The sequence below is a fragment of the Phytophthora cinnamomi genome, assembly GCF_018691715.1.
Source record: "Phytophthora cinnamomi strain GKB4 chromosome Unknown Contig70, whole genome shotgun sequence".
Taxonomy (NCBI): domain Eukaryota; phylum Oomycota; class Peronosporomycetes; order Peronosporales; family Peronosporaceae; genus Phytophthora; species Phytophthora cinnamomi.
Window position 1 is genome coordinate 245,980 of NW_027151003.1, and position 27,958 is coordinate 273,937.

The following is a 27,958-nucleotide window of genomic DNA, read 5'->3' on the forward strand; positions in this document are numbered from 1 at the left end:
GTTTGTGATGATAGTCGAAATGAAAAGGAGAAAGGTTGATTCAATGGACAGCAGTTATGGAAGCTCGTCTTCCTGCTAGCTTCTACCTTGAGCCCACGCACAATTGTCTATCTACATTAGGCTAACTAAGGTAGTCGCAACAAAATCGCGAGCGTACATACAAATGAGCCATCCCCGCACCCCCGTCGCCCTCGCGACCAGGCTTCAGGAAAGCGTTCGGCTCATAACGTTCAATGTAGTACTGCATACATGTGGAGATCCACGTCGGCCTCCTCGTCGCCTCAGCTTAAAAGCCGAAGTGCACAACACCGGTGCCAGTTCCAGTGTGCCCACAGTCAGCTTGGAAACTTCGGGACAAGAGACTTAGAACGCGAACTCCATTGGGGCGATCTGCTGCTGCTCGGCGGGTGCATCCGTGTAGGCAGGGGCCTGAGTGTAAGCGTTTTGCTGAGTAGCGAGAGCATTCGTGTAGGCAGGGGCCTGGGTGTAGGCGTTCTGCTGGGTAGCGGGGGCATCCGTGTAGGCAGGGGCCTGAGTGTAGGCGTTCTGCTGGGTAGCGGGGGCATCCGTGTAGGCAGGGGCCTGAGTGTAGGCGTTCTGCTGGGTAGCGGGGGCATCCGTGTAGGCAGGGGCCTGAGTGTAGGCGTTCTGCTGGGTAGCGGGGGCATCCGTGTAGGCAGGGGCCTGGGTGTAGGCGTTCTGCTGGGTAGCGGGGGCATCCGTGTAGGCAGGGGCCTGAGTGTAGGCGTTCTGCTGGGTAGCGGGGGCATCCGTGTAGGCAGGGGCCTGGGTGTAGGCGTTCTGCTGAGTAGCGGGGGCATCCGTGTAGGCAGGGGCCTGGGTGTAGGCGTTCTGCTGAGTAGCGGGGGCATCCGTGTAGGCAGGGGCCTGAGTGTAGGCGTTCTGCTGGGTAGCGGGGGCATCCGTGTAGGCAGGGGCCTGGGTGTAGGCGTTCTGCTGAGTAGCGGGGGCATCCGTGTAGGCGGAGGCATCCGTGGAGGCGGAGGCATCCGTGTAAGCAGGCTCAGTCGTGTAGGCAGGCTCAGTCGTCGAGGCGGAGGCATCCGTGTAAGCAGGCTCAGTCGTGTAGGCAGGCTCAGTCGTGTAGGCAGGCTCAGTCGTTGACTGAGCGTACGGACCGTTCTGGCTGCCCTCAATCGACTTGTTCTTATCGCAGTCCTCATCGGAGCCCGCGCTGTTGTCGCTGCCCACGTACTCAGGTTCCTTCTGGTAGTCGCCGTGGTGGCTCTCAGAGCCATCGTAGTTGCTGCCGCGAAGGTGCTTCGACGGGTACTTGCCATCATGCGAGTGGTTGTGCTCGTAGTCGTTCGAGGCCGACTTATCGACCGACTCGCTTCCGTGTCCGTACTTGCCATCGTGTCCGTACTTGTCATCGTGTCCGTACTTGCCATCGTGCTTGCCGTCGTACTTGCCATCGTGCGAGTGGTTGTGCTCGTAGTCGTTCGAGGCCGACTTATCGACCGACTCGCTTTCGTGTCCGTACTTGCCATCGTGCTTGCCGTCGTACATGCCATCGTGCGCGTGATCATGGCTGCCCTCGTTGTCCTTCGACGATGAGCACGGAGCTTCGGCGGAGCCGCTTGCGTGGCTTCCCTCGTAGCCTTGCTTTTCACCGTGGCCATACTTGCCATCGTGCTTGCCGTCGTACTTGCCATCGTGCGAGTGGTTGTGCTCGTAGTCGTTCGAGGCCGAGTTATCGACCGACTCGCTTCCGTGTCCGTACTTGCCATCATGTCCGTACTTGTCATCGTGTCCGTACTTGCCATCGTGCTTGCCGTCGTACATGCCATCGTGCGAGTGGTTGTGCTCGTAGTCGTTCGAGGCCGACTTATCGACCGACTCGCTTCCGTGTCCGTACTTGCCATCGTGTCCGTACTTGTCATCGTGTCCGTACTTGCCATCGTGCTTGCCGTCGTACATGCCATCGTGCGCGTGATCATGGCTGCCCTGGTTGTCCTTCGACGATGAGCACGGAGCTTCGGCGGAGCCGCTTGCGTGGCTTCCCTCGTAGCCTTGCTTTTCACCGTGGCCATACTTGCCATCGTGCTTGCCGTCGTACTTGCCATCGTGCGAGTGGTTGTGCTCGTAGTCGTTCGAGGCCGACTTATCGACCGACTCGCTTCCGTGTCCGTACTTGCCATCATGTCCGTACTTGTCATCGTGTCCGTACTTGCCATCGTGCTTGCCGTCGTACATGCCATCGTGCGAGTGGTTGTGCTCGTAGTCGTTCGAGGCCGACTTATCGACCGACTCGCTTCCGTGTCCGTACTTGCCATCGTGTCCGTACTTGCCATCGTGCTTGCCGTCGTACATGCCATCGTGCGCGTGATCATGGCTGCCCTCGTTGTCCTTCGACGACGAGCACGGAGCTTCGGCGGAGCCGCTTGCGTGGCTTCCCTCGTAGCCTTGCTTTTCACCGTGGCCATACTTGCCATCGTGCTTGCCGTCGTACTTGCCATCGTGCGAGTGATCGTGGCTGCCCTCGTTGTCCTCCGACGATGAGCACGGAGCTTCGGCGGAGCCGCTTGCGTGGCTTCCCTCGTAGCCTTGCTTTTCACCGTGGCCGTACTTGCCATCGTGCGAGTGGTTGTGCTCGTAGTCGTTCGAGGCCGAGTTATCGACCGACTCGCTTCCGTGTCCGTACTTGCCATCGTGGCCGTACTTGTCGTCGTCGTGTCCGTACTTGTCATCGTGTCCGTGCATACCATCGTGACCGTACTTGCCAGCGTGGCCGTACTTGTCGTCGTCATGTCCGTACTTGTCATCGTGTCCGTACTTGCCGTCGTGTCCGTGCTTACCATCGTGACCGTACTTGCCGTCATGGTCGTGGCTGTTATCATAGTCCTTGGACGCAGAGCAGGGGGTGTCCACGGAGTCGCTAGCATCGCTGTTGTCGTAGTTCTGCTGGCCGTACTTGCCGTAGTGTCCATCGTAAGCGTGGCTGCCCTCGTAGCCCTGCTCGCCGGCCTGGTTGTAATCGCCATCGTGCTGGTGGTGCCAGTCATTGTCCTTCGACGAAGAGCACGGGGCCTCCGAACTCTGGTGATAGCTGTCGTCGTGGCCGTACTTGCCAGATCCTTGGTGATCGTGGTCGCCGTCGTGGATATGCTTTCCACCGTGGTTGTAGTTGTCTTCGCCCTTGTGACTGTGCTCGCCAGCATTGCCCTGGTTGTAGACACCGCCACCATTCTGGCTGTAGTCGCCTCCCTGGTTGTAGACATTCTGGTTCTTGTCGCCGCCGTTGTTGTAGACGCCGCTGCCATTCTGGCTGTAGTCACCTCCCTGGTTGTAAGCATTCTTGTTCTTGTCGCCACCACTGTTGTAGGCATTCTGGTTCTTGCTACCATAGTCACCGCCGTTCTGGTTCTTGTTACCGCCAGGAAGCGTGAACGTCGGGCACGGGGTATCGTTGGTCGGGTAGCTCTCACCGCCAGTCGGGTAGCTCTCACTGCCAGTGTTGTAGCTGTAGGGAAGCGTCGGGCACGGGGTGTCCTCAGTCGCGTAGCTGTGATCGCCGCCGTAGGTGTAAGGGAGCGTCGGGCAGGGGGTGGCCTCGTCAACCGGATAGTCGGTGCCCTCCGTGGGGCACGGCGTTGATGCCGCACTTCCGTAGGGGTTCATGACCTCTTCCTGGTCACCGCACGAGCCGGAAGTGGACGAAGCGATCTGGTACGGAGCTTCGGTATCGCTGCCACTGTACGACGTGGTCTGCTGGTACGGGGCCTCAGTCTCCCCGGCGCACGACGAAGTCTGCTCCACGCTCTTGTAGGGCGCCTCGGTCGTCTCGCCGTCGGGGAACGCGCAGCCCCAGGTCGATTCCGAGACCCCGACGCACTGCGCATCCTTGGGCGCAACACACTTGCCGTCCTTGTACGATGGGATGCCCTCGCTGCAGGCATCGGTGGCGACATCACCCTTGAGAGGGCAGGCTCCGTCACCTGCACCGCAGATAACTCCGCGAGATGCCGGGATCGAGTAGGTGGCATCACCCATTACCGACACGGTGTCTGCGGCCGCGAGGCCCAGCGAGAGCGCGGTCGCGAGCGCAACGCTGAAAGGCTTCAAGACGCGGACCATGGTGTCGATGGATTGGGGGTTGTAGTACTCAAGATGTTGAGTCGCTGGCAAATTGGGGAATGAGACTTTGCTCAGCTCCAGACGCGGAAGCGCTTGGGGGCGGAGGCGATCTCCATGGCGAGCAGCGCAGTCCAGAGGAGGATCATTGGTCGCCAGGAAGCGCCAAATTCTTCGGCGCTGAAAAGAGCGACAGCATTCTGTGCCCGCCCGCGCCGCCGCCTGTCCCCACGTCTCGACGTGACACACGGATTAAGTCGATATGGTCTCCCACCGCAACAACGACAACAGCAACAAGTGCCTGAACGCATTAGCGTCGGGTTCACGTTTCAGAGCGTTCGTGTGGCGGACTGCCCAAACAAGTTGCTCGGCTAACTCACCGCCGCGCAACTCGAAATGATACCTATCAGCGCGGCTTTCGCGACGAGAAAACCTCGTAACCAGTCACGCCTCGAAATGAGATCGTTGTGATAAAATGTGTGGGGCGTTCTTCACTTGGACCCCAGGTTAACGCCTCAATTGCGTCTTCATGCCTCGTGCCAGGACACAGCGCAAGTGCGAGACGGACGTTGGACGTCTTTGTTGTCGCTCACTTGCACGGGTGGATCCGCATCCAGCCTTCATGCTCCGTCTTCCTTCCATCGTCGGGTGTCGCTTGTGCTGTCCGAAACGCTGGACGTTCGGACGACGACAGCACGCACGAGGTGCCTCCGTGCCAGCTGGGGCTCATTTAGATGTGACTTTCTCCTGAGAGGCGGCAGCGTGTAATCGCTTCAAGCACTGCACCCACGCACTGGGCGGTGAAGGCCGGAAAGTGCCCGGACGCCGAGACCCCTCGAAACGGTTTACAGTCACAACGCGCAATGGTCACTAAAGCTCTGCATCGTGCACCAGCGACTACGTGGGTGTAGCCCGCCTACAGCAAAGCCGTCGCCATCGGTTCACCCCCACCCCCCACGCTCTTGGTCGAATTCAACCACAGCCACCAGCACCGCAGCTCTCAATTAAGCTCAGTGATCAGTTGTGTCGGAGCCATTTAAGGGCAGGGTCCAGCCCAGCTCGAGACGGCCTGCAATCGCCACATCAGAAGCTTGACACGCCATCGTAATTGCCCCCACCAGCGGAAATTGTTGCTCGCTGCAGACGTTGTCTGCGTTAAAGTTGACCTTCTCTTCAACTTTGTAAAATACAGTGTAGCCATGTATCAGCCGCAACTGGTGTGACGTACACAAGTCGCATTAGCGCAGTGTAGCAATGGAGGAGACGCTGCGCCTGCAGTTCGGCTCGGCCGCCACGACGATCGGCAGCCAGTGGCTGGCGCTGCAAGAGGCCAATGGGTGCTCCAAGACGCCGCACGTGCTGGCGTTCGAGGCCAAAGGCCGCGTACGCAGGCAGCTCCGACCCACTGCTCAGCAGCAGGAAGACCCCACGACGTGGTACAAAACCCTGAAAACTACCTGTCGATACACCCGCTCTACCCTTTATTTTTTTCTCTCTCTCTAACAAAAAACTGTTTTTGGGAATGTATTTTTGTATTTTATTACTATTATGCAGGGGTGGAGGTGTGCAGGTGTACGACCAATCGGGGGCTGAACCAGTACGTGGGTCCCAGGACTCCGGCCTGTGGAGCTGGAGCTGCCTCAATGAGCGCAACCTCGTGGAGGTGGACGAGTTCCGGCCGCACATGCCGCTGCACAATTTCTACGAGGGTCACGCCGTTTCCAACGGAGGAATCATTGGCAACGCCACCCTGGAGGACGCCGAGGACCGTGTGCGGGCAGTGCTGGAGTCCTGCGACCAGCTGAGACTCGTGCAGGGGCTGGTGGACATGGACTCGTCATGGGGAGGACTGGCCCACGAGGTGATGACGTACGTCGCGGAGGAGTGTCCAGGTGCAGTGATTGTGGTGGTGGGCAACGACTGGAGCTACCCCATGGCTTCGGACGACGACGACGCCGTGTTCCGCGTCGCGGCGGAGGAGCGCGACCGTACCAAGATCGAGGGCAGGAGGCGTGTCAACGTGGCGTCGTCGGTCGCGCTGCTGTCGGAAATTTCTGGCCTCTTGGTGCCCGTTGCCATGTCGTCCAGCACGCTACCGATCACCCGGTTCTCGCAGCTCGGATTCGACCGGTCGAACTGCGCCCAAACCAGCTCGGTCGTCGCCACGGCGCTGGAAGTCACCATGTCAGCGTACCGAACGCGGCCGGCGTACGAGATCCTCGAGGGTTTCCAACCCACCATGAAAGTCGCCGAGCTGGCCGCATCGTTCTCGCACTCAAGCGATCCGACAATTCTACTCCAGCGAATTAGCGAAAGCTCCACGGCCGAAGTCGGTCCCACTAATTCCTCGACCAACGACCCGTTCGCGCCCAACTCACTGCTCCCCGCCATCTCACACCCTCCCACCCACAAGCTGAAGGGCGAAGACCACTCCAGCAACAAGACGCACTACCGCCGCCTCCACTTCCGCGGGGCTTTCGCCAACTACCCGTCGCTGCGCCACTGCATCGACCGGTTCCCCCTTTCTCCCCGCGACGTCGCGCTGCACTGGTCCGAAGCCTCCCCGCTCGCTCTACCGGCCAGCTTTCGTGTCCAGACATTGGCGGGCACGTCGATTGACGCGGTGTCCCAACTGTCGTCCAGCTCTGAAGCCGGCAAGTACCTGTCGGCATTGGCGCAACGAGTGGCAAAGAGCGACAAGCGCACACTCTACGAGTTCACGCGCAGCGGCATGAGTCCCGACGCGCCGGAGGAGCTGGAGGCGGCATTGGCGGCCATGGGCGACGCCTACCTCTAGACATGGCTACTTAAGTACATGGCTACACTCGCCCCCAAGTTGAAGTGCGCGCAGCCAGCCAATCGAAGAGTTCAGCTTGGGCAAATCGTACTTAGCGCGGCGAGTTGACCTTACCGGTATCAGAAAGCCCAAGCAGCCACAAAGTGAAGGAAAAAAAACGCCCGACGTGGAGCCATTTGCCACGCGCGTTTAGGCTAGTGCTAACCTGTCAGAGAGATCATGTTCGGCGGCGCAGTGCGCACCACCTCGAGGCGAGCGGACGGGGCGTTGCCCTTCAGCAGCCGACGCAGTGTCGAGGAGGACTCGTGGACGGAGGTGGAGCGCCAGGAGCTCGACCACGCAGTAAGAAGACGACGTGACAAAAAAAATAGTTCCAGGACAATAATTATTGGCATGTTTTGGGTTAAGTGGTGCTAAACATTTTTCTGTGATAATTGCAGACGTCGTACGTGTCGGAGAGTATGTATCTGGTAATGGAAAACCCGGCGGGGGCCCTCTATTTGGGCGAGACGGTGCACTGCAAGGTGCACGCCCTGTGCGACCAGTCCACGCTGGGGAGAGTGGCGGGGGTCAGCAACAAGAAAAAAGTCTCTCAAGACGACGACGACGACGTGATGCACGGCACTCTGTTCCTCACCAATTACAGGCTGCTCTTCCGCTCTTTCCACGTGAGTTTTTTTTTTCTTTTCATTTTTGCAAAAATATTTTTACTTACTTGTATGCAACATTTTGTTGGTATGTAGCACAATGATGAGGAGGAGTTGGTGGAGGTTCATTTAAACAACATTGCCGAGTTGGCGGAGTTCCGAGTGAATGGGAAACTGGGCCCGATGAGCCAGCTCGAGGTTTCGTGCAAGAACTTCGAGCTGGTCAAGTTCAACTTCCCCGGAGAGGCCGTGTCGGGGGACGTCTACGTGAAAATTAACCAAATGCTCATGGACAAGTTGCAGCCTGCTGCGTATGCGTTCGCGCGCCAGCCAGACACGTCCGGGTGGGCGGCGTACGACCTGCAGGCAGAGTTCACCCGAGTGGGCTTCAAGGCGCCGAAAAGCGGTGCGCAGATCGGGGGGTTCCGGATCACGCACGTGAACAACAACTACAAAATGTCGCCAACCTACCCCAGCTCTTTTGTGGTGCCGGCCTCAGTGTCGGATGGGGAGCTGAGGAAAATAAGTTGCTTTCGAGCGCGTGGACGCGTGCCGGCGGTGACGTACCGACACAAGAATGATGCGGTGGTGGCGCGGTGTGCACAACCTCTTGTTGGACTAAGGAGGAAGAGGTGCACCTCGGACGAAGCGTACATGGTCGCACTACGACGAGAGTGCAAGGGGAAGTTGTTGTTTATTGACTGCCGCAGTCAGACGAGCGCGTATGGTAATATCGCGCTGGGTGGAGGATTTGAAGTGTAAGTGATCGATGTTACTGCTACCGTTGTAGTTGCTTCTGGATGCTGTTCACCAACGCGGTTTTATGGTGACAATAGGCTGGACTACTACAAGGATACCAACATCATGTTCATGGGTATTGAAAACATCCACTCGATGCGAGATTCGATTCGCAAGCTCTTCGATTTGATCAAGAACGAAGTGCGTGGCAATGAACGGCCGAATTGGCTGTCGTGTCTTGAGGTACGCAAATTTACTAAACTTTAAGCGTGAAGAGGTGATGCTGAAATTCGACTTCTGGTACATTCTGAAGAGTACAAGATGGCTAGAGCATGTGCGCTCCGTCTTGGTGTCGTGCTCGATTTGTGTGTCAAAACTCGTTGAAGGCACCAGCCTGATGATCCACTGCTCTGATGGGTGGGATCGCACTGCTCAAATCACAGCTCTGGTCAAACTGTGTGCAGATCCCTTTTATCGAACCGTAAAGGGCTTCCAGGTACAGTCCAATGATCAAACATTGGCGTTGTCTTTACATCCCCCTTACATATCTTCGTGCGTTTCTCTCTACTCAGGTGTTGATCGAACAGGAATGGTGTGCATTTGGTCACCAGTTCCGCGCGCGATCGGGTCACACAGATACCCAAGCGGCGTACTGGGAAGATGACAATACGTCGCCAGTGTTCATGCAATTTGTAGACGCCATGTGGCAACTGATGCGCCAATTCCCGTGTTCATTCGAATTCAACGAGCGCTATCTCATTGCACTGCTCGACGAAGTGTACAACAAGAGAAGTGGGACCTTCCTGCACGATTGCGAAGAGGCTCGAATGGTTCGTAGTTTTGTGCCGTACTGAGTGAGCTCGTGCTGGATGCGTTATCCTCATCGTCCTTGATTTTTTTGCTGACGCGTAACAGGGGTCGAAGACGGTCATCCGATGCACGAGCGCCTGGACATTACTGGAAGCGCATCCTCAGGCTGGCGACTTCCGGAATCCATTCTACATGGTGCCGCTGCGTGGCGAAGCTTCAACCGAGAGATCTCCGGAGGTCCTGCAGTTCAAGTGGCACACGAGCTCGCTGGCGATCTGGACGGCGTTCTACCTGCGCTCGCTGGAATCGAATGACTCTCGGGTATATAAGGTCCCCTTTCCTCCATGTTGCGTGCTGTCTGGTGTCGTGTGGTGTTCTGCTCGTTCAGCGTGCACTTGTGTTGTCATCGTAACTCGAAACAACTCATCTCACACTTGGCTTCTTATTGCTGTCTGTAGGACGCGTGGGCGAAGGAGTTGCAAGTGACGCAGCGCGAGCTGCAAGACCAGCTCAGCGCCGCTCACCAGCAACTACAGTGTCAAGTGGAGCAGAACTCGGACCTCCAGAGCGAACTGGAGCGCCTACGCCGCGAGAGCGCGCAGCTGCACCGCCTGCTTGAGGGCGAGGTGTACAGCGACACGATGAACGGCGTGTTGGTGCACGAGGAGGAGGACGACGAAGACGCCGTGCTGCTGAGTGTGACCCCCGTCGGCGAGAGCCGCACGACGCTGCAATCCTCTTGCATCAACGGTGACTCGGCCGCCCCCGGGGGCAGCGAGAGCAAGGTGTTCTCCACCACGGGCGTCGGCTGCTTCCTCGGCGGCTCCATGAGTCAGGACTTTGAGATTTTGCAGTCGTACTTCGATCCAAAGCGCCACGAAACTCGGTCTCTGGACCTCACAGTGACAGCAACAGCAACAGCGGCCAACGGATGCAACGAGCTGTTCCCGCAACGGAGGGCCATGACTGTAGAGGAAGTCGTGCGGTGAAAAAATATGAAGAGACTTTGCCACGTACTTGTACTTGGACTGTCCGTTACGTCTGAGTTTGATTCCTGATTCTGTCTCGTCTCTATAGAGCTCGCTGATTGGCTAGCGACATTTTTATCCAATTATAGAATTTTTACACATCCCACCTTTCATCGCATTGCAACAACTCCTCAACTAATTTCCAATTGCCGAGCCAGTTAGAGACGCATAACGGCTGCATGAGCGCGTGGGGAGAAGAGAGCGACGAGGGCGGCAGCTCGAACGAATGCAAGTTGCTGAGCGGCAACTTCGCGGCTGGGCTACAGGTGCTGCTAGGGCTCATCGCCATCTCCGTGCTCGTGCTTAAGCGGCTGCGCGAGGTGCCGCGGCGTCCGCTGATGGTACGGCAACAACGGCAACATAGCGTCTCTAAACGGGGTTACGCAGTGTCTAACCCGCCAATATTTTGTTATTGCTGTTGCAAATATTGTCATTGGTTTCGAGCAGGTGTGGGCCTTCGACGCCTCCAAGCAGATGATCGGCGCCACGTTCGCGCACGTGGCGAACCTGCTCATCGCCATCCTGCTCTACTCGTATCAGCAGGAGCAACATACCGGCGAGGAAGCCGTGGATCAGGTAAGAATCGCTACAGTATTGGCCACTGCCAACTATTATCTAACCATTTTTCTTATACATATTGTCATTTCCAGTGTGCGCTGTACTTCGTAAATTTCACCTTGGATACGACTTTTGGCGTCTTCCTCAACTACGTGTTGCTCTCGGCCGTGGTGCTGCTAGCTCATCGCTTCGGCTGGACGTCACTTAAAACCCCTGGAGACTACGGCATCCCGATTCGTGTCCGCACGTGGCTGTTGCAAGTGATGTCGTGGATCGTGGTCATCTTCACGTGCAAATTCCTCATCGCGTCGCTCATCGTGGCGTTCCAGAAGCCGCTGGGAGCTTTCGCGGTGCTGCTGTTCAAACCGCTGGCGAAGCACCCGGAGGTCGAGTTGGCGCTGGTCATGATCGCGTGTCCCTGTTTGATGAACGCGCTGCAGTTCTGGGTCCAGGACAATTTCCTAAAGAAGGATGTCCGGGACGAAAGTTTCCTTGTGGCGCAGGCGGCGCAGTCTCCAGCCGGAAGTTTGAACGGCGACGGAAAATTACCCAGCTTGGGTACGCCTACGGACGACGAGTGCAGTGAACCCGGGGAAGGAGACCCGAAACTTACCGTTGTGACGGACGGCAACACGCAGGAGACAGTTTCCAAACAACTGAAACTCGACCTCTCGTCCGTGTAGCCAACAAACTGAAGCCGACCGAAGGCTTCGTTATGTGTAGTAGACCAAAACTTACAAGTGACTTGACTCGGAATTGGCGCAGCTCGCTACCGGTCGCAAGGCGGCCACGAGGTCACGAGATAATCGACGTTGTTCTTCTATACGCATTGGTATTGCTTTATTCGATCACAACAGAGATCAACTCGTGTCATCCTACAATTCTCTCCCTATCCTTATTTGCGCCGCAGCATCATGAGAGCCATCGCGCCTAGACCCACCACCAGAGTGGCGGCACCGCCGGCGATGAGGCCCGCGTTGCCGTTGAAAGAGAAGCCCCGGTCGCGGTTCTTGCGACGAGACTTCTTGCTCTTCCGGCGCACGACCTCCTCCTCCGAGCTGCTGTCGTCGTCGCTGCTCTCGGACGACGAAGACATCTCGTCCACCTTGGTGAGGAGACGGTTGCGCGGCTTGGGGCCGGCCGCGTTCGAGCCGCTGGCTGCCGAGCTGGCCACCGACACTACGCTGCCGTTTCCGTTTCCGTTGCCGTTGCCGTCGTGCTGTTGGCGCTTCACTACATCCACCACAAGGACCAGGCGCTTCCACCCGGCGCGCTGGGCCATGTGAACAGCCTCCACGAGGCTCTCATCTGACGTCAGCAGCGCCAGATCACCCTCGTCGTCTTCGTACTTGAGCCGCAATGCCTCGTTGTCGTCCAGACCCATCTTAAAGCGAATCTGCTCCAGCAGCGGGCCCATCGTGTTGAACCGGCACATGATGCGGTGGAAGTGGCCCTGAGGGCCGTCACTCACCTTGAACACGAACGTGTTCTCGTCTGTCACCTTCTGCATCATGACGCTCGTCGTAGCGGTGTTGGCACCGCTGACAACCGACACACTCTCGCCCAGCTCCGCGTACGCGCCCAGCGAGTTCGAATACCGGCCAGCTCCATTCATGCCAACAGCACTCGCCGTCGGAGTCGATGCGTTGTACTCATCGCGCTCGAACTCCTCGATCGTACCCACCGACCGAGCGTCGTCGTTCATGCCGCCATACGCACCACCAGCAACCTCCTCCTGCAGGTTCATCGCCGTTTGCCAGAACTGCCGCCAGTCGCCGTTGGAAGTGCCTCCAGACGTAGTCTGGAATTGACCGTAGCTCAGGCAAATCACATCCGCCATACCCAAAATCTCGCCGTCATCAGCCAGGACTGGCATGAAGAGCTGGCCCGCATCATGCAGTGAGCGCAAGCCATCCACAATGCTCATATTGGGGCCCATCAAATCGGGGTCCATCGTCATCACCTCTTCCACAGTCGTCGTCTCAGCGTACAAACCCTTGGCCACCAGCTTGCGCAGCAGGTCCTTCGTCGTCACCATACCGCACAGCTCTTGCTCGTCGCCCAGAACAATCGCAGCCTTCTTCGTGTTAGCCATTAGCTTTGCCGCACGAGCCGCCGTGGTGTGAATGTTGATCACAGGCGGCATGATCTCGCCGTCAAGCGCGTCTCCAACCGTAGGCCGAACCATCTTCTCCATCATCGGACCCAGCAGCCGCTGCAGGTTCGAGCCGGTACCGAGGTCACGGGAGAACTCAGATGCTGCCGCCTCCGTCGACTGCTGCACCTTCTCCAGACACGTAATGGCGTCGTAGAGACATTTGGAGATGTCAAGCATTCCTTGCGGGGTACCATCGGAGCCAAGCACCGGCAGGTGCTTAAATCGGCCCTCAAGCATCTTCGTAATAGCCTCGATAGCTTGGTCCTCCATGTACACGCAGCTTGGTTTGGTGGTCATCACAGAAGCCACAGAGCAACTCTCCGGGTCGATGTCTTCAGCCAGCACGCGGCGCGTGATGTCGGTGTCGGTCAAAATACCACGAAGCTCGCCCTCCTCCGTCGTCACAACAACGGCCTCGACGCGTGCTTGTCGCATGCGCTTCGCTGCCTCTGCAACTGTGATAAACTCGTTGATGCGGGTCACGTCCTGTGGCCGCAACATCGAAACAGGCCGCATCGCACCCTCAGGTTCGGGAACATGGTCCATCATCGACGAGTGGTGACTCTCAGTGTACTTGCCCGGACGGCGACGTGAAATACGCGAGCCGGTCATACTAGCTAGTTCACTAAAGTCATCGTCGTCGTGACCAAGAGCCAGCGACACATCCCAAAACGCGCGCCAGTCCGAGTCTTCGTCAATAGGCTTGCCACTTTCAGCAGCAGCACCGCTAGCGAAAGTGCCGTAGCACAAGGACAACACATCGAGCATGCCAACAATGGTAGCCGTCTCGTCGTTGACAATCGGCAAGTGCAGGAAGTTATGTTCATACATAATGTGAAGTGCATCAACAAGCTTCGTGGTAGGTGGAGCCGTCTCAGGATCGGGGGTCATAACCTGACCGACAGTCGTCTCAGCAGCATCCAGACCAGCACCCGTGACGCGGAGCAGGAGATCCTTCGGTGTAAACACACCCAGAACCCTTCTAGTAAGTGCTGACGTGCCAATATCGTAGCCCCCTCCGCTGATCGAAGAGCGGTGGCCACCACTGACGGACGAACTGTTGTCAGCGTTCGGGTCCTCCACAATGAGAGCAGCCTTGCGGGACGCAGCCATCTGACGAGCCACTTCCATCACCGTGTCATGCTCGCTCACAAGCGGGGGGAGCGTCTCATCCTCCAGAATTGAGTCAACTGTGGGGGAAAGAAGCTTATCCACCATGGGGGCGACAAGCTGCTTTAACGCACCTTGGCCAGTACCAATACCGGTGGCCTGCAGCTGCTTCTCCAGACGAGCTCGGAGGGAACCACTCGACGACTGCTGTACCTTTTCGATACGCGTGATAGCATCGTACAGACACTTCTGAATACGGAGCATACCCGCGACCATACCTGTTTCATCAACGACGGGCAGGTGACGGAATTTGCCCTCAAGCATCATGAACATAGCATCCATGGCACTGTCACGCTCATCCACAAACTTCGGGTCCGGGGTCATAGCGTCGAGCACGCTCACGTAAAACGGGTCGTTTCCGAGAGCCACCACACGCCGTGTCACATCCGTATCAGTAAGAATGCCTAGAAGTCCACCGTCACGCCCAATAATCAATGCAGCATCCGTCTGTGCAATGCTCATCTCCTTCGCAGCGTCAGCAACAGAATACGTCTCTGATATCGTGATCGCCTTTGACGGCCGCAGCTTTGAGACAGGGCGCACATTACCCGTTGCCAAATTTGCTTGGCGGCCCTTTTGGCTCATGCCAGTGCTGCTTGGCGCAAGATTGTGGGAGAATCCACTGCGGAAGCTGTGCTGCGACGACACATCATCGTCGTCAGTAGCCTCGAACGAGGCATTCCAGAAAGACTTCCATTCGCTGGGCTTGCCCTTCGCAAAAGAGCCATAGCTCAGAGAAAGCACATCGATCAGGCCGATGGGCTGCTTGTTCGTTTCAGACTGCATCACAGCCAGGTACAGTGTCTTGTGATCATGCATCGCGTGCATAGCGTCAATCACCGAGGTTGCTCCGTTGATAGTCACATCCTTCTCCAACATCACTTCACACACAGGCGTCGTGTGAACAGGTAGCCCACGCGCAAGCACCTTCTCCAGCATTTCCTTAGGAGTGAAAATACCGCAGTACTGGCCACGGTTGTTCACAACCAGAGCTGCCTTCTTCGTAATGGACATTTGCTTCGAGACTTCATACACAGACGTGTAGCGTTGCACACGCGGGGGATCAATGCCTTCTTCATCGATAACCGTTTTAATATCTGGCGAGAACATTTTGTTCACCATGGATCCAAGGAGCTGAGAAACACCACCAGTACGAGCGCCACCATTTACGCGGTTCTTCATCTCCTTCTCCAACGTGTGACGTAGGGCTGCCGATGACTGCTCTGACTTCTCCATTTTCCTAATAGCATCGTACAGACACTTCGCAATGCTGAGGATACCAACGACGGGGCCATCGCGCTCGACGACCGGCAAGTGACGGAATTTTCCCTCCAACATGCAAATTAGAGCATCAATGGCAGGGTCATCCATCGACACAAACACAGGGTTGCGAGTCATGACGTCGCCCACCCGTGTCGAGTCCAATGACTTGTTCTCTGACACGACACGGCGCGTCAGATCCGTGTCCGTGATAATACCGTTAAGCATTCCCTCCTCCGACACGACCAACACGCAGTCCATCTTGTTGCGGCCCATGGTCCGTGAGAGCTCTGCAATGGTTGTTGTTTCCGAGACTGTCAACACCTTGGTTGGTCGTAGCTTTGCCACCGTGCGACTCTTCTCCTCGCGCTCAGCCCTAGAAAGCAGCGTCGTACGCTCGCGATCACCAGTCTCCGAAGGCAGGGAGGGTTGGTCGAGTTGCAGCGTGGTGTTCCAGAACTCCTGCATTTGTTCACGGTTCTCGCCGTAGATAGCATCAATTGTGCCGTAGCTCAGGTCCAATACATCGACCATGCCAACAAGCTCGTTTGAGTCGTCCTTCAGCACAGGCAGATTGAGGCAGCGAGAGTCGTGCATAATGTGTAAGCCATCCTGCACAGACGTCGAAGGCGTAGCGATCTCCGGATCGTTCTGCATCACCTCTTCGACATACGTAGCCGACGCCTTCAATCCCTTCGCAATCACGTTCAACACGAGCTCGTTCGGGGAGAAAATGCCCACCAGCTTGTCGAAGTTGATATCGTCGACAATAAGCGCCGCCTTTTTCGTCGATGCCATTGCCTTAACCACGTCGCTAACAAGGGATGACTTAGGAAGGCGCGGAGCCGGCGTGGAGCCGTTCTGAGCCTCGTTCTCCAGGATGGATCCCAGAGTGGGAGTCGCGAGCTTCTCCAACATCGGAGCCAGAAGTTGCTGAAGTGTTGATGACTTGCCACTCTTCTCGAGAGATGCCTTCAACTGGTCGGTGGACTGCGTAGCGTGTTCAAGGCGCTTCGAGACATCGTAAATGCACTTGCCAATGTTCAAGACGCCGGCAATACCTCCACCATCGACAACCGGCAGATGGCGGAAGTGTCCCTCCTGCATCGAAAGCAGCGCATCGATGGCGCTGTCGTTGGGAGACACATACTTGATGTCTCTAGTCATCACATTGCACACAGGCACCTCCTCGGGAATCAAATTCAGGGCCAGCACACGGCGGCAAATATCCGTGTCGGTCAGAATACCATTCAGACCGCCAGCTTCGTCCACAACCAACAATGCATCGGTTCGCTTCTGTTTCATCAGCAGCGCGGCTTCAAACACGGACGCAACTTCGTCGATTGTGATTGCAGGGAGGGGCCGCAGACTTGACACTGGTCGAACGTTGACGCCCTTATCACGGTCCTTCTGCTGACGCACCTTGCTAGCATTAGACATATTGGACGTTGACCTACCCGACACAATCGAGTTGGTGTCGTCATCATGGTAGTCGAAAGCAGCGTTGAAGAACTTGCCGATATCGCGCGCCTCTCCAAAAGAAGCCAAACTAATTGACAGCACGTCCGCCACACCTAAAATGTCGCCAGAGTCCGGAGATACCACAGGCAGATTCAAGAACTTGCCATCATGCATAATGTGGAAGGCGTCCAACACTGACGTCTCTGGAGCTGCAGACTCGGGGTTTGGAGTCATCACTTGGCTAACCGGAGTGGTACTAACGTCCAAGTCCTCCGCAATGACGCGAAGCAGCACATCCTTCGGAGTGAAAATACCAATAAGTTCCTGGAATTCTGGGTTCGATGAAACCACAAGAGCTGGCCGTCTGGTCTCCGCCATGTACGTCGTCGCCTCATAAACCGTCATGTTTCCGTATACAAGCGGCGGCATAACCTCGCCTGGCGCCGACACCACATCTTGGAGCGACGGGGACAGCATCTTTTCGAGCATTCCACGCAGCATGACATTGTTCGAGCTTGCGCCAAGCTCTTGCTGCAGAGACGACGACATGTTCTCCACTCGTCGAATTGCATCGTGCAAGCACTTCGCCACGTTGAGCACTCCAACAATGTTGCCGCTGTGAGAACTGATCACAGGCAAGTGGCGGAACTTTCCGCTAAGCATGATATCCATCGCATCCACTGCGCTGTCCTCCAGGCTAACACAGCTGGGGTTCGGTGTCATGACTGACCCAACAGTGACACGAGCTGGGTCGACGCCCTTGGAAACAACACGGCGAGCGGCGTCCGTGTCAGAAAAGATGCCAGTCAAGGCGCCTTCCCAGTTGGTAACGAGAACTGCAGCCGAGCGGTGGGATTTCATCAGTCTAGCAGCTTCCAAAACTGTTGCGTCCTCGTTCACCGTAATCGCCTTGGCAGGCCGGAGGCGGGCAACCGTGCGCGAAGGATCTGACGTAGACGATGCTTTCTTCGTTTTAGAAGACGTCGACATCATTGACGAGTGTGACCTCGCAAACGAGTGTCCAGAAGTTGCAGAGCTGTTGGAGCCCGAGCGGGCACGCCGTTGAGGCATCACTGGTGTCATAGTAGGCGGCTTCGAATCCCCTCTCCTCATGGTCGGAGCAGGCCCGTTGTAAATTGCAGGCGGTCGTTTGGGCATCGTCGGAGCAGGTGCTGTAGGAGCAGGTGCTGTAGGGACCTCCTGAGGAACTGGGTAGTCATTCATAGGCGCAGCTGCGGCTGGGTAATCCTCAAACGATTGCGCAGGGGTTAACGCAACCGGAGATGCCTGCGGGGCTGGAATTGCCTGGGGGGCAGGGACTGGCTCGGGAATCTCAGGAGCAGGTCGCATTTCACCAGGGAAAGCAGCAGGAGCGGAGGTCGGTGCGGCCGGAGTAGATTCACGAGCCGGTAGAATTCCGCTGCGGTCCATGTTCGAAGGGGGAGCAGGCACAACAGGTGTAGCAGGTTGCGGTTCAGGTTCTTCTGGCGGTGTTTCCTTCTTCGGAGACGGGGGTGGTGTTGGTTCTGCCGGCGGCTCAGGCTTCTTTGGAGAAGGCGGCGGAGTAGGAGTCTTCGGAGCAGCAGCAGGGAACTTCGCCCTCTTTTTCTTGAGGACATCGATATCCTTCTGAAGCTGAGCGCACTTGTCAAACTGCTTCTTCTTCATCAAGTTGTCAAGCTCCTGGTTCAGCTTCTCAATCTCCGCATCCAGCTCCTCGGGGGTTTGCTTTTTCTTACGGGCAGACACCAGAGCATCCAAACTAACCTGAAGATCGCTGCACTTGCCAAAGTCACGCGCAGCCATCGCTTCGGCAATGATGGCTTCCATCGCATGAATGCGCTCATCAAGCTCTTCAGGCTCCAGCTCATTGAGATCTTCCTTAACGTGCTTACGAGCTTCTTGCAGCACCTCAAGTTGCTTTTGGAGTTCAGCACACAAACCAAACTGCTTCGACATTGCGGCTGCCTCCATGTCCTCGTTCAGCTTTTTAATCTCTGCATCGATCTCCTTTGCGGTGCGAACCTTCTTACGAGCCTCAACGATCTTTTCCAGCTCCAGCTGCAAATTTGCACACAGCTCGAACTGCTTGCTCGACGCTGCATCTTCAATGGCCCTTTCCATCTCGACGATCTTTGCATCTAATTCCTTCGGACCCATTCCTCCAAACGGATGAAGCAAATCGCGCTTACGCACCAAATACCCACGCGCGATTTTCTGCACAACTACAGCCTTTTCATTTTGAAGACGGTATTCTCCACGGAGTCGCTGGTACTTGGTCATGGCTACACGCATGCGAAGAATGTACATCAGGCGGTACGCACTACGACGTAGTCGTTGCAGTTGTCTCTTCGCCACGAACTGTCGAGCTTTCGTTTGAATCACGATAGCAGCCTCTGCCCTCGCCATGTTACGAACCCATTTCTGGATCGCGCGAGCGGCAGACTTGCACCGCAACACCTCAAGCTTTCTCAATTTGAATGCCATGGCTCTCTTGAGGAAAACCTTCGTCTTACCTAGCTGCCACTCTTCCTTGCCGGCACCCAACATGGACGAGATCTCCTCAACAAGCTCCTTGACATTCTCAGCGTCAGGCGCGAGCGACTGGTAGTCGTAAAAGAACACGTCGTGGTCCTCGCGCAGAGCAAAACCACGCTGACGAATCTGAATCGCCTCCATCATACCGGAATATTTGAGCTGGCGTGCGCAATCTTGGTCGTTGAGCTCGCTCGGACGCTTGAACTCGTTCGGTTTAATGCAACGCACGTATCGAGGGTTCGCCAGAGAAATCTTGTTCATAAGCTCATGAAGTTGATACCGGAACTGGGCACTCACAGAGACCTCACGAATGTTTCGCGACTTGTTTCCCTGTTGGTGCGCGCCCTTGCCCTTCATCTCATTCGGTCGTCGAGAGACCGAGTGCTGCTGCTGCGGCTTGTTGCCAGGAATCGCCTCGATCGACTGCATGTTCAGGTCAAAGATTCCACGCAGCCAGTCGCTCTTAGATTGCCGGATGAGCTCCTTCATGTCGTCATTCAACGTTTCATTGTTCTTGTCGTTGAAGCCGCTAGCGTCGTAGATCACCTCGCCGGCATAGTGCTTGATACCAAAGTGCAAGTCCGCGTCCATCTTCGGGTGCACGTAGAACTTGTTCTTGCTGCTCGAATGTCCGCTGGATGTGCGACCGAACGAGTTGTGCAGGTTGGACACGAACTTCTTGTTCGCCTCTTCTCCCTTGAGTCGCCAGTTGTCATCCAGCGAAATGAAGATGCCTGGCTTGCCATTCACTTTGCTCTCAATCAGATCCAGACACTCCTGGTTGTCTTCGAAGTCAATGTGCTTCCAGTCAATCCCTTCCTTCGCATAGTCGTTCTGCTCCACCTCGAGCATGTGCTGGTTGAAGTGCCGCTGGAGCTTCTCGTTGGCGTAGTTGATGCACAGTTGCTCGAACGTGTTCCACTCGAACTTCTCGAAGCCGTAGATATCAAGCACACCGATGAAGCCCCACTTGTCCTGGTTGCGCGAGATGGTGCGGTTGAGCTCGGACACGAGCCACAGGAACAGCGACGAGTAGATGCCCTTGGCCAGCGCGTCGCGCTTGTCGCGCACTTGCTCCGAGTTCTGCTGCTGCACAATAACCTTTCCGCCCACGTAGAGCTGGCGCGTCAGCAGCGCCTTGGACAGCGCGTCCTCGCTCACCTTGAGCAGCGACGCCACGAGCTTCAAGCCGTTGGCCGAGGCGTCCCCCACGGTCACGCACGTGTCGTTCTCCATGGCGAACTGCAAGTTGCCGAGCTGCAGCACGGCGGCCAGCAGCTCGAAGACCATCTCCTGCCTGTCCTCGGTGATGCCGATGGTCTCCATGCACCTCCTGGTGGTGGCGAACTCCTTGGCGTCGTCGCACGAGTGGATGCTGAAGCACTCGCTCTTCCTCAGGTACTCGTAGTCGTGCGGCGTCTTGAGCTGCAGGCGCTCGCGTAGGGCGTTGTCGGCGCCCGCGAGCAGCTGGTAGAAGATGTGGTAGTTGCGCTCGCCCAGGCTCTGCGACACGATGCGCGTCTTCTCCAGCAGGAAGTTGAGGATCTGCGCGCCCACGATCTTGCCGTGGTGGTTGAACTGGATCTCGATGAACTTGCCGAAGCGGCTCGAGTTGTCGTTGCGCAGCGTCTTGGCGTTGCCGAACGACTCGAGCAGCGGGTTGCTCTCCAGCACGCGCTCCTCGAGCTTGCCGAGCGCGCCGGACATGCCGCTGTTAGCGGCGACTGCTGCAGCCTCCACGACGTCGCCGTCGGGGCCCTTGCGGTAGCTCGTGGCGCGCGCCAGGTACTGCATGATGATCTTGGTGGTCTCGGTCTTGCCGGAGCCGCTCTCGCCGCTGATGATGATGCTCTGGTTGGCCGGGTCCAGCGCGCCGCCCTGGATGAGCTGCGTGTAGGCGTGGTCGGCCAGCGCGAAGACGTGCGGCGGCAGCATGCCCATGGCCTTGCCGTAGTACTCGGTCATCTTGCGCTCGCTGTAGGCGTCGCCCAGCTGCTGGTACGGGTTGATGGCGATGAGGATGGGCCCCACGTACGTGTAGATGAGCTCGTGCTCGTAGCGGCGCCGCAGGTTGCTCAGCAGCGACTGCTCCGACAGGTCCGACATCTGCAGGATGTCCTCGAACGTGCTGGCGCCCGCGCCCAGCGGCGAGTTGTCGTCGTCCTGCATCTTCTTCTTCATCTTGGCGCGCAGCAGCCGCTCCTTGCGCGTGCCCCCGCGCTGCATGCTGGCGGCTGGCGGAGTCGTGTCTCGACGAGCGCCCACTGCGCTATCAGTTGCGCGATTGCCTGCCGATCGGGGAGTGCGGAGTGCGGAGTGCGGTCGCGGTGGCCATCTGAATAAAACCTCGTCGCGGGGGCCTGGGTTTACTGACACGGAGGAGCTGCAGATAAGAACCCGGTGTGGACAGGTGAAAGTGGGTTCAACACCGCCGAGACAGATGGAGCGATTTGGGAGTGGGCCAGTGTCGGAGAGCGCTGCAGGATGCTGACCGTGTGTGGGGCGACGCATGGCGAACGTCATGTGGCCGCGTTGAAGGGCTGCAGGTGGTGGTGGCTGGTGAGCTCGGAGTGATGGTTCTGAGTTGTCGGAGAGTGCGGAGGTCACTAAAACCAGGGACAGAGAACGGCAAAATGTGAGGTTTATTTGGGCTTGGGACTTTTATGTGGGGAGACTCTGATTAGTGATACATGTATGTTGCGGGGTTGGAATGCGGCCGAGCGTCCGCCACATGAGAACGCTTGCCCAGGAAGCTGGCAGCGACGCATCCTCAAAAGCTTGTTCTGCGCGTGCAACCTGCGCAGCCATAGGAAGTGCTAGGATCTGTAGAAATTTTGTCGAAAACAGTTTTTATGAAATGATGCCGAAATAGTGTCCCTGCGCGTTTGTCCGGTCATGAATGAGGTTCATGGCCTACTGCAAGTCAAAGACATCACTCACTGTGCACTATTGCCGACGAAATTATGGATCTTATGCGTGCATGCTTGCTTTATTTAGTGTGGCCACGCGACGAGTATGAAAGTAGTTTCAGGGTCTACCACTGTACTACCATAGTCGCTGAAATCCCAACGGATAAGCTTACTACCATTGCGTATCCATTACGAACATCAACTCATGGAGGACGTACAATACGACTAACAAAGCGAGTCGTAATGGATCCAAACGCAAACGTATCTACTGTGTGAACCACGCAAGAGCGAGCAATTTTGTGAAGATTGCTGTATTGAATCAACCCTGCTAATAAAAGGAACTCGCAGTATTTTAACTGCTTCGCGTCCCTACATAGCGCTGCATAACGACATTGTGCTGCACTCACCGAAATTGATCCCTCCCGCTTCCTGCATCTCTCTAGCGAGAAAGCGTCAAAGTTATTCGTCGCCTAGAATTTTATGGAAATGGGTGGTCTTTTTTAAATTAAGCTTCAAAAATCAAAAGCGCCGAAATCTCCATTCTCCAGCAGCTACCTGCTTTTTAACACCGACCAAACACCACAGTCGTCGCGTGGTTATCGCCAAATCCACATGCCGCAGTCGCTCTAGAAATACCCCCACTTAAGCATAAACGTTTCCGTATGAAACCACACCATCTGTGCGCGGGAGTCCGACTGCAGAAAAACACGCGCGGCCACCACCGCCACCAGCATGACAAGCACCAAGCAGTTGTACTGCAGCTGTATCCATCATGCCGAGACGATGACGCCGGGAAACTAAAACTCGGGCTCCGGTTGCTGGCGATCTTGTCTCTACCGCCTCCCGGTTGACCCTTCAACTTGCGCCAGCTGGCACATGGTCCGTTGCACCAACACCACACGATGGAGGAGGGACCGCGGACGGCGGAGCTGATCCCGCCAATGCATTCTGACGGTCCTGCATTGACGTCTCCATTGTTGCGGATCTTTCAGTTATTAGCGTGAGGGACAACTGCAGTTGAACCAGATCCGATAAATCAGGATAAGAGCCCTTCGATGCAACGACAGCGGATCGCCACAACTGAACGCGGTGCAAGAAGACGACGTCGTCGCCTTGCTTGCCATGTTGCAATCACTATCAAGAGAAGTGTATTCGTCTCGCGCCGCCCGCCTACACTGCCTCCCCGCGTCCACTTCAATGCGTCAATCTGCGCGCCTTATGGCGAACGGACACCGAAAGCAGGGAGGATGGTGGACGCCTGCGCTCCTACAACGCGAACAACTTGCTCGCATACCACTAGGCACCGATTCTCTCCGCTTGCTCTAGTCGACCTTGATGGACGCGTAGATCTTGCGCGTGAACCACAGCGAGGCGCCAACGCCCACAGCTCCCGTCAGCAGCGCCAGTGCACCCGAGATGACAGCCATGTAGCCGAAGTAGAGCATGGCGCCGATGAAGTTCGTCACGTCCAGACGCGTCCAGTAGTAGTAAGTCGAGTAGAGGAACACGTAGCCGCCGCAGGCTCCCGACACGAACAGCGACCGCCACCACCTGCACGCAAACGGATTAACACACGCGTAAGTCAGCCACTTGACTACCTGACGATTTCGCAGCGAGTAACGTACCAGTTGTAATCTTCAGCGCACAGCTGGAAGTAGGTGAGCACGATGGTGATCTCCGCGCACGTGTTGATAAGGATAAGGAAGGCCAGCAGCAGGAAGCCGAACACGTAGTAGTACTTGTCCGTCCACAGCGACGATAACACGAAGAAAAGCTCCACGAAGATGGCGCCAAACGGCAGCACGCCACCCACGGCCGCCGCCGCCATGTGGCTCATGTACCACGGCTGAGGCGGCACGGGCCGCGGGATGTTGCTTGTGGCGACGGGGAACGCAAGAGGCGCTTTCCTGAAACCATGACAGCAAGACACAGGTAGGCACTGTTAGTAATCCCAGCATTTTGCTGCGTATCAAGCGCATTCGTACCTGAAGCCGAAGTAGGCACCCGCGAACACAAGCGGCACAGAGATGCCCGTCCAGAGGAAGAAGACCAGCAGGATGGAGCCAAACGGCACAGCGGCGTCCGAGCCAGCACCCCACACGAACAAGTTCAGGAAGAAGAAGAGCGAGAACATGATGCCCGGGAAAAGCACGGCCGTCAGCACCGTACACATCTGCCAGCGCTTTCCCTTGAACATCTTGTACGTACGAGCCGACGTGTAGCCCGCCAGCATACCGAGCAGCACGAAGCACACGAGCAGCGCAATCACCAGCTTTCCACGGTTCGACGGCGCCAAGACACCGACAGCAGCGAAGAACAGCGTGACGAGTGCCATGCCCAGCAGCTGGCAGCCCGTGCCCACCATGACGCAGAACAGCATCGGGTGCTTCGACGGCGGGCGGAACACGTCGGCGTGGACGAGCTTCCAGCCCGACTCCTCGCGCTCCTCGGCGCGCTCCTCCTCGGTTGGCACGCGGTTGTAGCGGCTGATGTCGCGGTGAAGGCTGCGCATGAGGATCATGCCCACCATGCCACTCAGGAACAGCACGATGACCAGCGCGTTGATGATGGAGAACCAGTGCACCTCGTCGCCGCCCGAGCCGGCATCGAAGTACACGTCCCACCGTGTGCGCCAGTCGTGCTCATTGTCTAGCACCCACTCGACGCTGTAGGTCCAGAAGACAGGCATCTTGCCCTCCTTGTTCTTGCGCACGTAGAGCGGGCGCTTGAGGTCGCTCGAGTGCTCGCACGCGTCCATGCGGTTGTTCTCCTCGTCGTAGCTGCGGGCGGCGTACTCGAAGCTGTAGGGGATGACCTTGAAGTCCACGATGCGGCCCTCGTCCTCGGAGGCCTCGGCCGTGCCCAGCGGGTTGTTGTTGTAGCCGATGAGGATCTTGACGTGGTTGTTGAGCTGCGGGACCACCTCGACCTCCGGGTTGAAGCTGCCGAGCGGGAAGCCCACGGTCATGCCGCCCTCGGAGGACACGGAGGTGGCCGGCAGGTTGTCCAGGATCCAGTTGACGCGGTACGAGTCCTTGATCTTGTCCTCCCACACCTTGACGTCCTTGTCCTCGTACTCCTGGCGGCACAGCACGGAGCACTCCTGGCCCTCGAGGAACTTGATCTCGTACGGCGAGTTCTGGATGCGGTTGGCCGTCAGGTACTCGCCTAGGTTCTCCGACTTGTACTCGATGTGCTCCGGCTGGCAGAAGGGCAGCTTGTAGTAGTCGAGCGGCAGCAGCGTCTCGCCCGACTTGAGGCTGTTCACGAACATGGGTAGCGCCTCGCTCTTGGTGTACGTCGTCATCTGCACGCCCGGCAGCGAGAAGCCCTCGGCGGGGGCCGCCCACAGCGCGCTCAGCGCCAGCGCGGCCGCTTGTCCACTCCACGCGCGCATGCTTCCCTCCCCTCCTGGCGTTGGCTTGCGCTCGAGAGACTGAAAACTATTATAATAACTGACCGCCCCTTCCAGCTAGCTCTTCTCACAATATCCGCATGGTACACTGTACCTACAACGAAACGACATGTGGTTCCATAGTGTAGCCATTCACTTCAAGGTGTAGGTAGGTTCATTTGGGTGCCTGCTGTTGCTGTTACTGCTGCTGTTGATGTCGCTTGTCTAGGGCCAGAGCTGACGGACTAGAGCTCGTCGCCCTCCCACTCGTCGCTGTCGATCTGCTCGAGTCGGCGCGTGTCGAGCTCGTCGCTCTGCCAGCCGCCGCCTTCGTACACGTCTTTGTCCACGACGTAGTTGCCGGCCAGCTCGCAGCCCGTGTGCACGGCGGTGCCGGCTTCGAGGTACTGCACGCCCTCGGGCGAGACGCCGTCGATCAGCACGTCGCCCACCTTCGTCGCGCGCACGGGGTGCGTGGAGGCGCACGAGCAGCCGTCCACGTCGCAGTCGCGGATCTCGTCCTCGTCCATGATCTCGTCGTTGAACAGCGCGAGTTGAAGCCGCACCTGCCCGACGATCGTGTCGTCCGCCTCGATCGGGTAGCTCTTGTCCTCGAAGTTGCGGCCGATCAGCATCTCCACCTTTAGACACAGTTCGCCGATGAGAGTGCTGCACACACCAGCAACGATGTTAGTATCATGGATCCTGCTCTGCCCAGTAAGTAATATCCTTCCACTTACTCCATCACGGTGTTGTCGTTCATGACTCGAATCACGAGAAAGTCGTGCTCTATGCATCGCACGCTGACCGTGATGCCCTCGATCCAACGCGGGTTCTTGCCTGCACATATACGCCGACGTAAAGCACTGGCCACCCCGAAGCAAATGCTACTATCACCACCGTCGTACCTCCATTATCATGAGTCTTCGTCTTGTACACCAGGTCCTTCGCCGTCGGTGTGCGGCTTCGTCCGAGGTACACCTCGCAGAATGGGTCCTGCGTGCCGAACGACTGAATGTCACGCAGCTTGCTGCCGGAGATGAGGCCCAGATACAGCTTGGTCTTCCCGGGGATAAAGTGCTGCGGATACTCGCCGTATTTCGCCCGGGGCTGCGACGTCGGGTTCTCTGAGCAATGAGGAGCAAGCAACCGTCGTCAGTCTTGCACCTCAAACCCACAGCCGTCAACACACAACGCACCATGGCCCAACGACAGGTACATCAAGACCTTCAAAAAACCCTTGGGCGTCAGCGCGAACTCCTTCTCCATGGATCGGCCGCGGGACAGGTCGCGCATCGCCAGCGCGATCTCCCCGATGACAGTACTGCACACGAGTGTCACAAGTGATCGATCGAGCAGCATAAGTCTCCGCACCAACGGCACGATCGCCCGTGCACTGCAATGCAATGCAACGCAATGCAATCACATCCCGTCGCATTGCACTCACTTCTTTCCCCAGTTGTTGTTCTTCACGCGGAAGCGCACGACGTCCGACGAGATGTCGGGGATCAGGATGTGGCCCTTGGAGTTCCACATGGGCTGCGTGCCTGCGCCCCACAGCAGCAGCAGCAGTAGTGAGCACTATCACCTCTCTTCACAGCCTCCAGTCTGGGCTGCACCCACCTCCGTTGTCGTGCGTGTCCGTCTTGAACGACTTCTCCTGCTCCTTCCCGCCTGTGGTCAGGTACACGCTGCAGTACGGGTCCTGCTCGCCCAGCGTCTGCACCTTCTTCAGGTCGCGCGCCGACACGATCGTCAGGTACAGGATGGCGTCGTTGCGCAGCGCCGTGGGCGCCGCCGCCACGCTGCTGCTCACGGACGAGCGGTGGCTGAGCGACGAGCGGCTGTAGTGGCTCATGCCTGGCAGGTAGTCAACCGCGTTCGAATTGTGACTCGCCTCAGCAGAGAAATTCACCCATGTGTGTGGCTACACAAACCCCGTCAGAATGGGTCATATTAAAAGCAAGTTAAGCCTGATTCGATATCCAGTTGGGCGCACTTGGCCCGAATTACTCACATTGCTGTATTTGCGGATGTTTTTGCAGCCATGCAGCAACCAAAGTCCATAATGCCAAAGACCGTAATCCTCGCTGCTTCCTGCGAGTGTTGGAAGGCGAAGATCGGTTCTGTCGGTTGTTCATTGATAGGTTACCAATGATAGCGAAGAACAGATTACTGGAAGTAAGGTGAAAGCGATGGTTTAAGGATGGATCGTAAACTCCACCTGACATGCAACACCGTGAAGCAGTTGACGCTCACAAGCATGGGTTGAAGCTAGCAGGAATACGAGTTTTATAAGAAAAGCAAAAATGCATTAAGGGGAAATGACGCGGCGTTCCTCATATCAAAACAACACAGTCAACTGGCAGTGCGCAGCCAACAGCCCTTATGACCG

General features: G+C 57.1%; 7 protein-coding genes across 7 annotated transcripts; 3 read left to right on the top strand and 4 right to left on the bottom strand.

Annotated features, from left to right (window-relative positions):
• Positions 1–363: 363 nt before the first annotated feature.
• Positions 364–4,098, bottom strand: IUM83_18636 (pre-mRNA 3' end processing protein WDR33-like; the record flags this gene model as incomplete). Its single annotated transcript, XM_067943646.1, has 1 exon — positions 364–4,098. One exon carries the CDS (start codon positions 4,096–4,098, stop codon positions 364–366), a length of 3,735 nt encoding a protein of 1,244 aa, XP_067786170.1.
• A 1,251-nt stretch (positions 4,099–5,349) lies between these two features.
• IUM83_18637 (myotubularin-like protein) lies at positions 5,350–6,892 on the top strand (the record flags this gene model as incomplete). Its single annotated transcript, XM_067943647.1, has 2 exons — positions 5,350–5,531; positions 5,650–6,892. The coding sequence occupies 2 exons, from the start codon at positions 5,350–5,352 to the stop codon at positions 6,890–6,892; spliced, it is 1,425 nt and encodes a 474-aa protein (XP_067786162.1).
• Positions 6,893–7,111: 219 nt separating this feature from the next.
• Positions 7,112–10,076, top strand: IUM83_18638 (myotubularin-like protein; the record flags this gene model as incomplete). Its single annotated transcript, XM_067943648.1, has 6 exons — positions 7,112–7,234; positions 7,333–7,416; positions 7,636–8,297; positions 8,376–8,520; positions 8,889–9,107; positions 9,546–10,076. 6 exons carry the CDS (start codon positions 7,112–7,114, stop codon positions 10,074–10,076), a joined length of 1,764 nt encoding a protein of 587 aa, XP_067786167.1.
• A 218-nt stretch (positions 10,077–10,294) lies between these two features.
• Positions 10,295–11,356, top strand: IUM83_18639 (myotubularin-like protein; the record flags this gene model as incomplete). The annotated part of the gene is made up of 3 exons (XM_067943649.1): positions 10,295–10,456; positions 10,563–10,691; positions 10,766–11,356. The coding sequence occupies 3 exons, from the start codon at positions 10,295–10,297 to the stop codon at positions 11,354–11,356; spliced, it is 882 nt and encodes a 293-aa protein (XP_067786161.1).
• Positions 11,357–11,568: 212 nt separating this feature from the next.
• Positions 11,569–21,486, bottom strand: IUM83_18640 (myosin-like protein; the record flags this gene model as incomplete). Its single annotated transcript, XM_067943650.1, has 2 exons — positions 11,569–17,468; positions 18,078–21,486. 2 exons carry the CDS (start codon positions 21,484–21,486, stop codon positions 11,569–11,571), a joined length of 9,309 nt encoding a protein of 3,102 aa, XP_067786228.1.
• Positions 21,487–23,491: 2,005 nt separating this feature from the next.
• Positions 23,492–25,566, bottom strand: IUM83_18641 (Endomembrane protein 70; the record flags this gene model as incomplete). The annotated part of the gene is made up of 3 exons (XM_067943651.1): positions 23,492–23,720; positions 23,795–24,076; positions 24,155–25,566. 3 exons carry the CDS (start codon positions 25,564–25,566, stop codon positions 23,492–23,494), a joined length of 1,923 nt encoding a protein of 640 aa, XP_067786199.1.
• A 242-nt stretch (positions 25,567–25,808) lies between these two features.
• On the bottom strand, positions 25,809–27,421 carry IUM83_18642 (C2 domain; the record flags this gene model as incomplete). The annotated part of the gene is made up of 6 exons (XM_067943652.1): positions 25,809–26,232; positions 26,304–26,403; positions 26,472–26,690; positions 26,763–26,887; positions 27,011–27,110; positions 27,187–27,421. The coding sequence occupies 6 exons, from the start codon at positions 27,419–27,421 to the stop codon at positions 25,809–25,811; spliced, it is 1,203 nt and encodes a 400-aa protein (XP_067786230.1).
• Between the last annotated feature and the right edge of the window lie 537 nt (positions 27,422–27,958).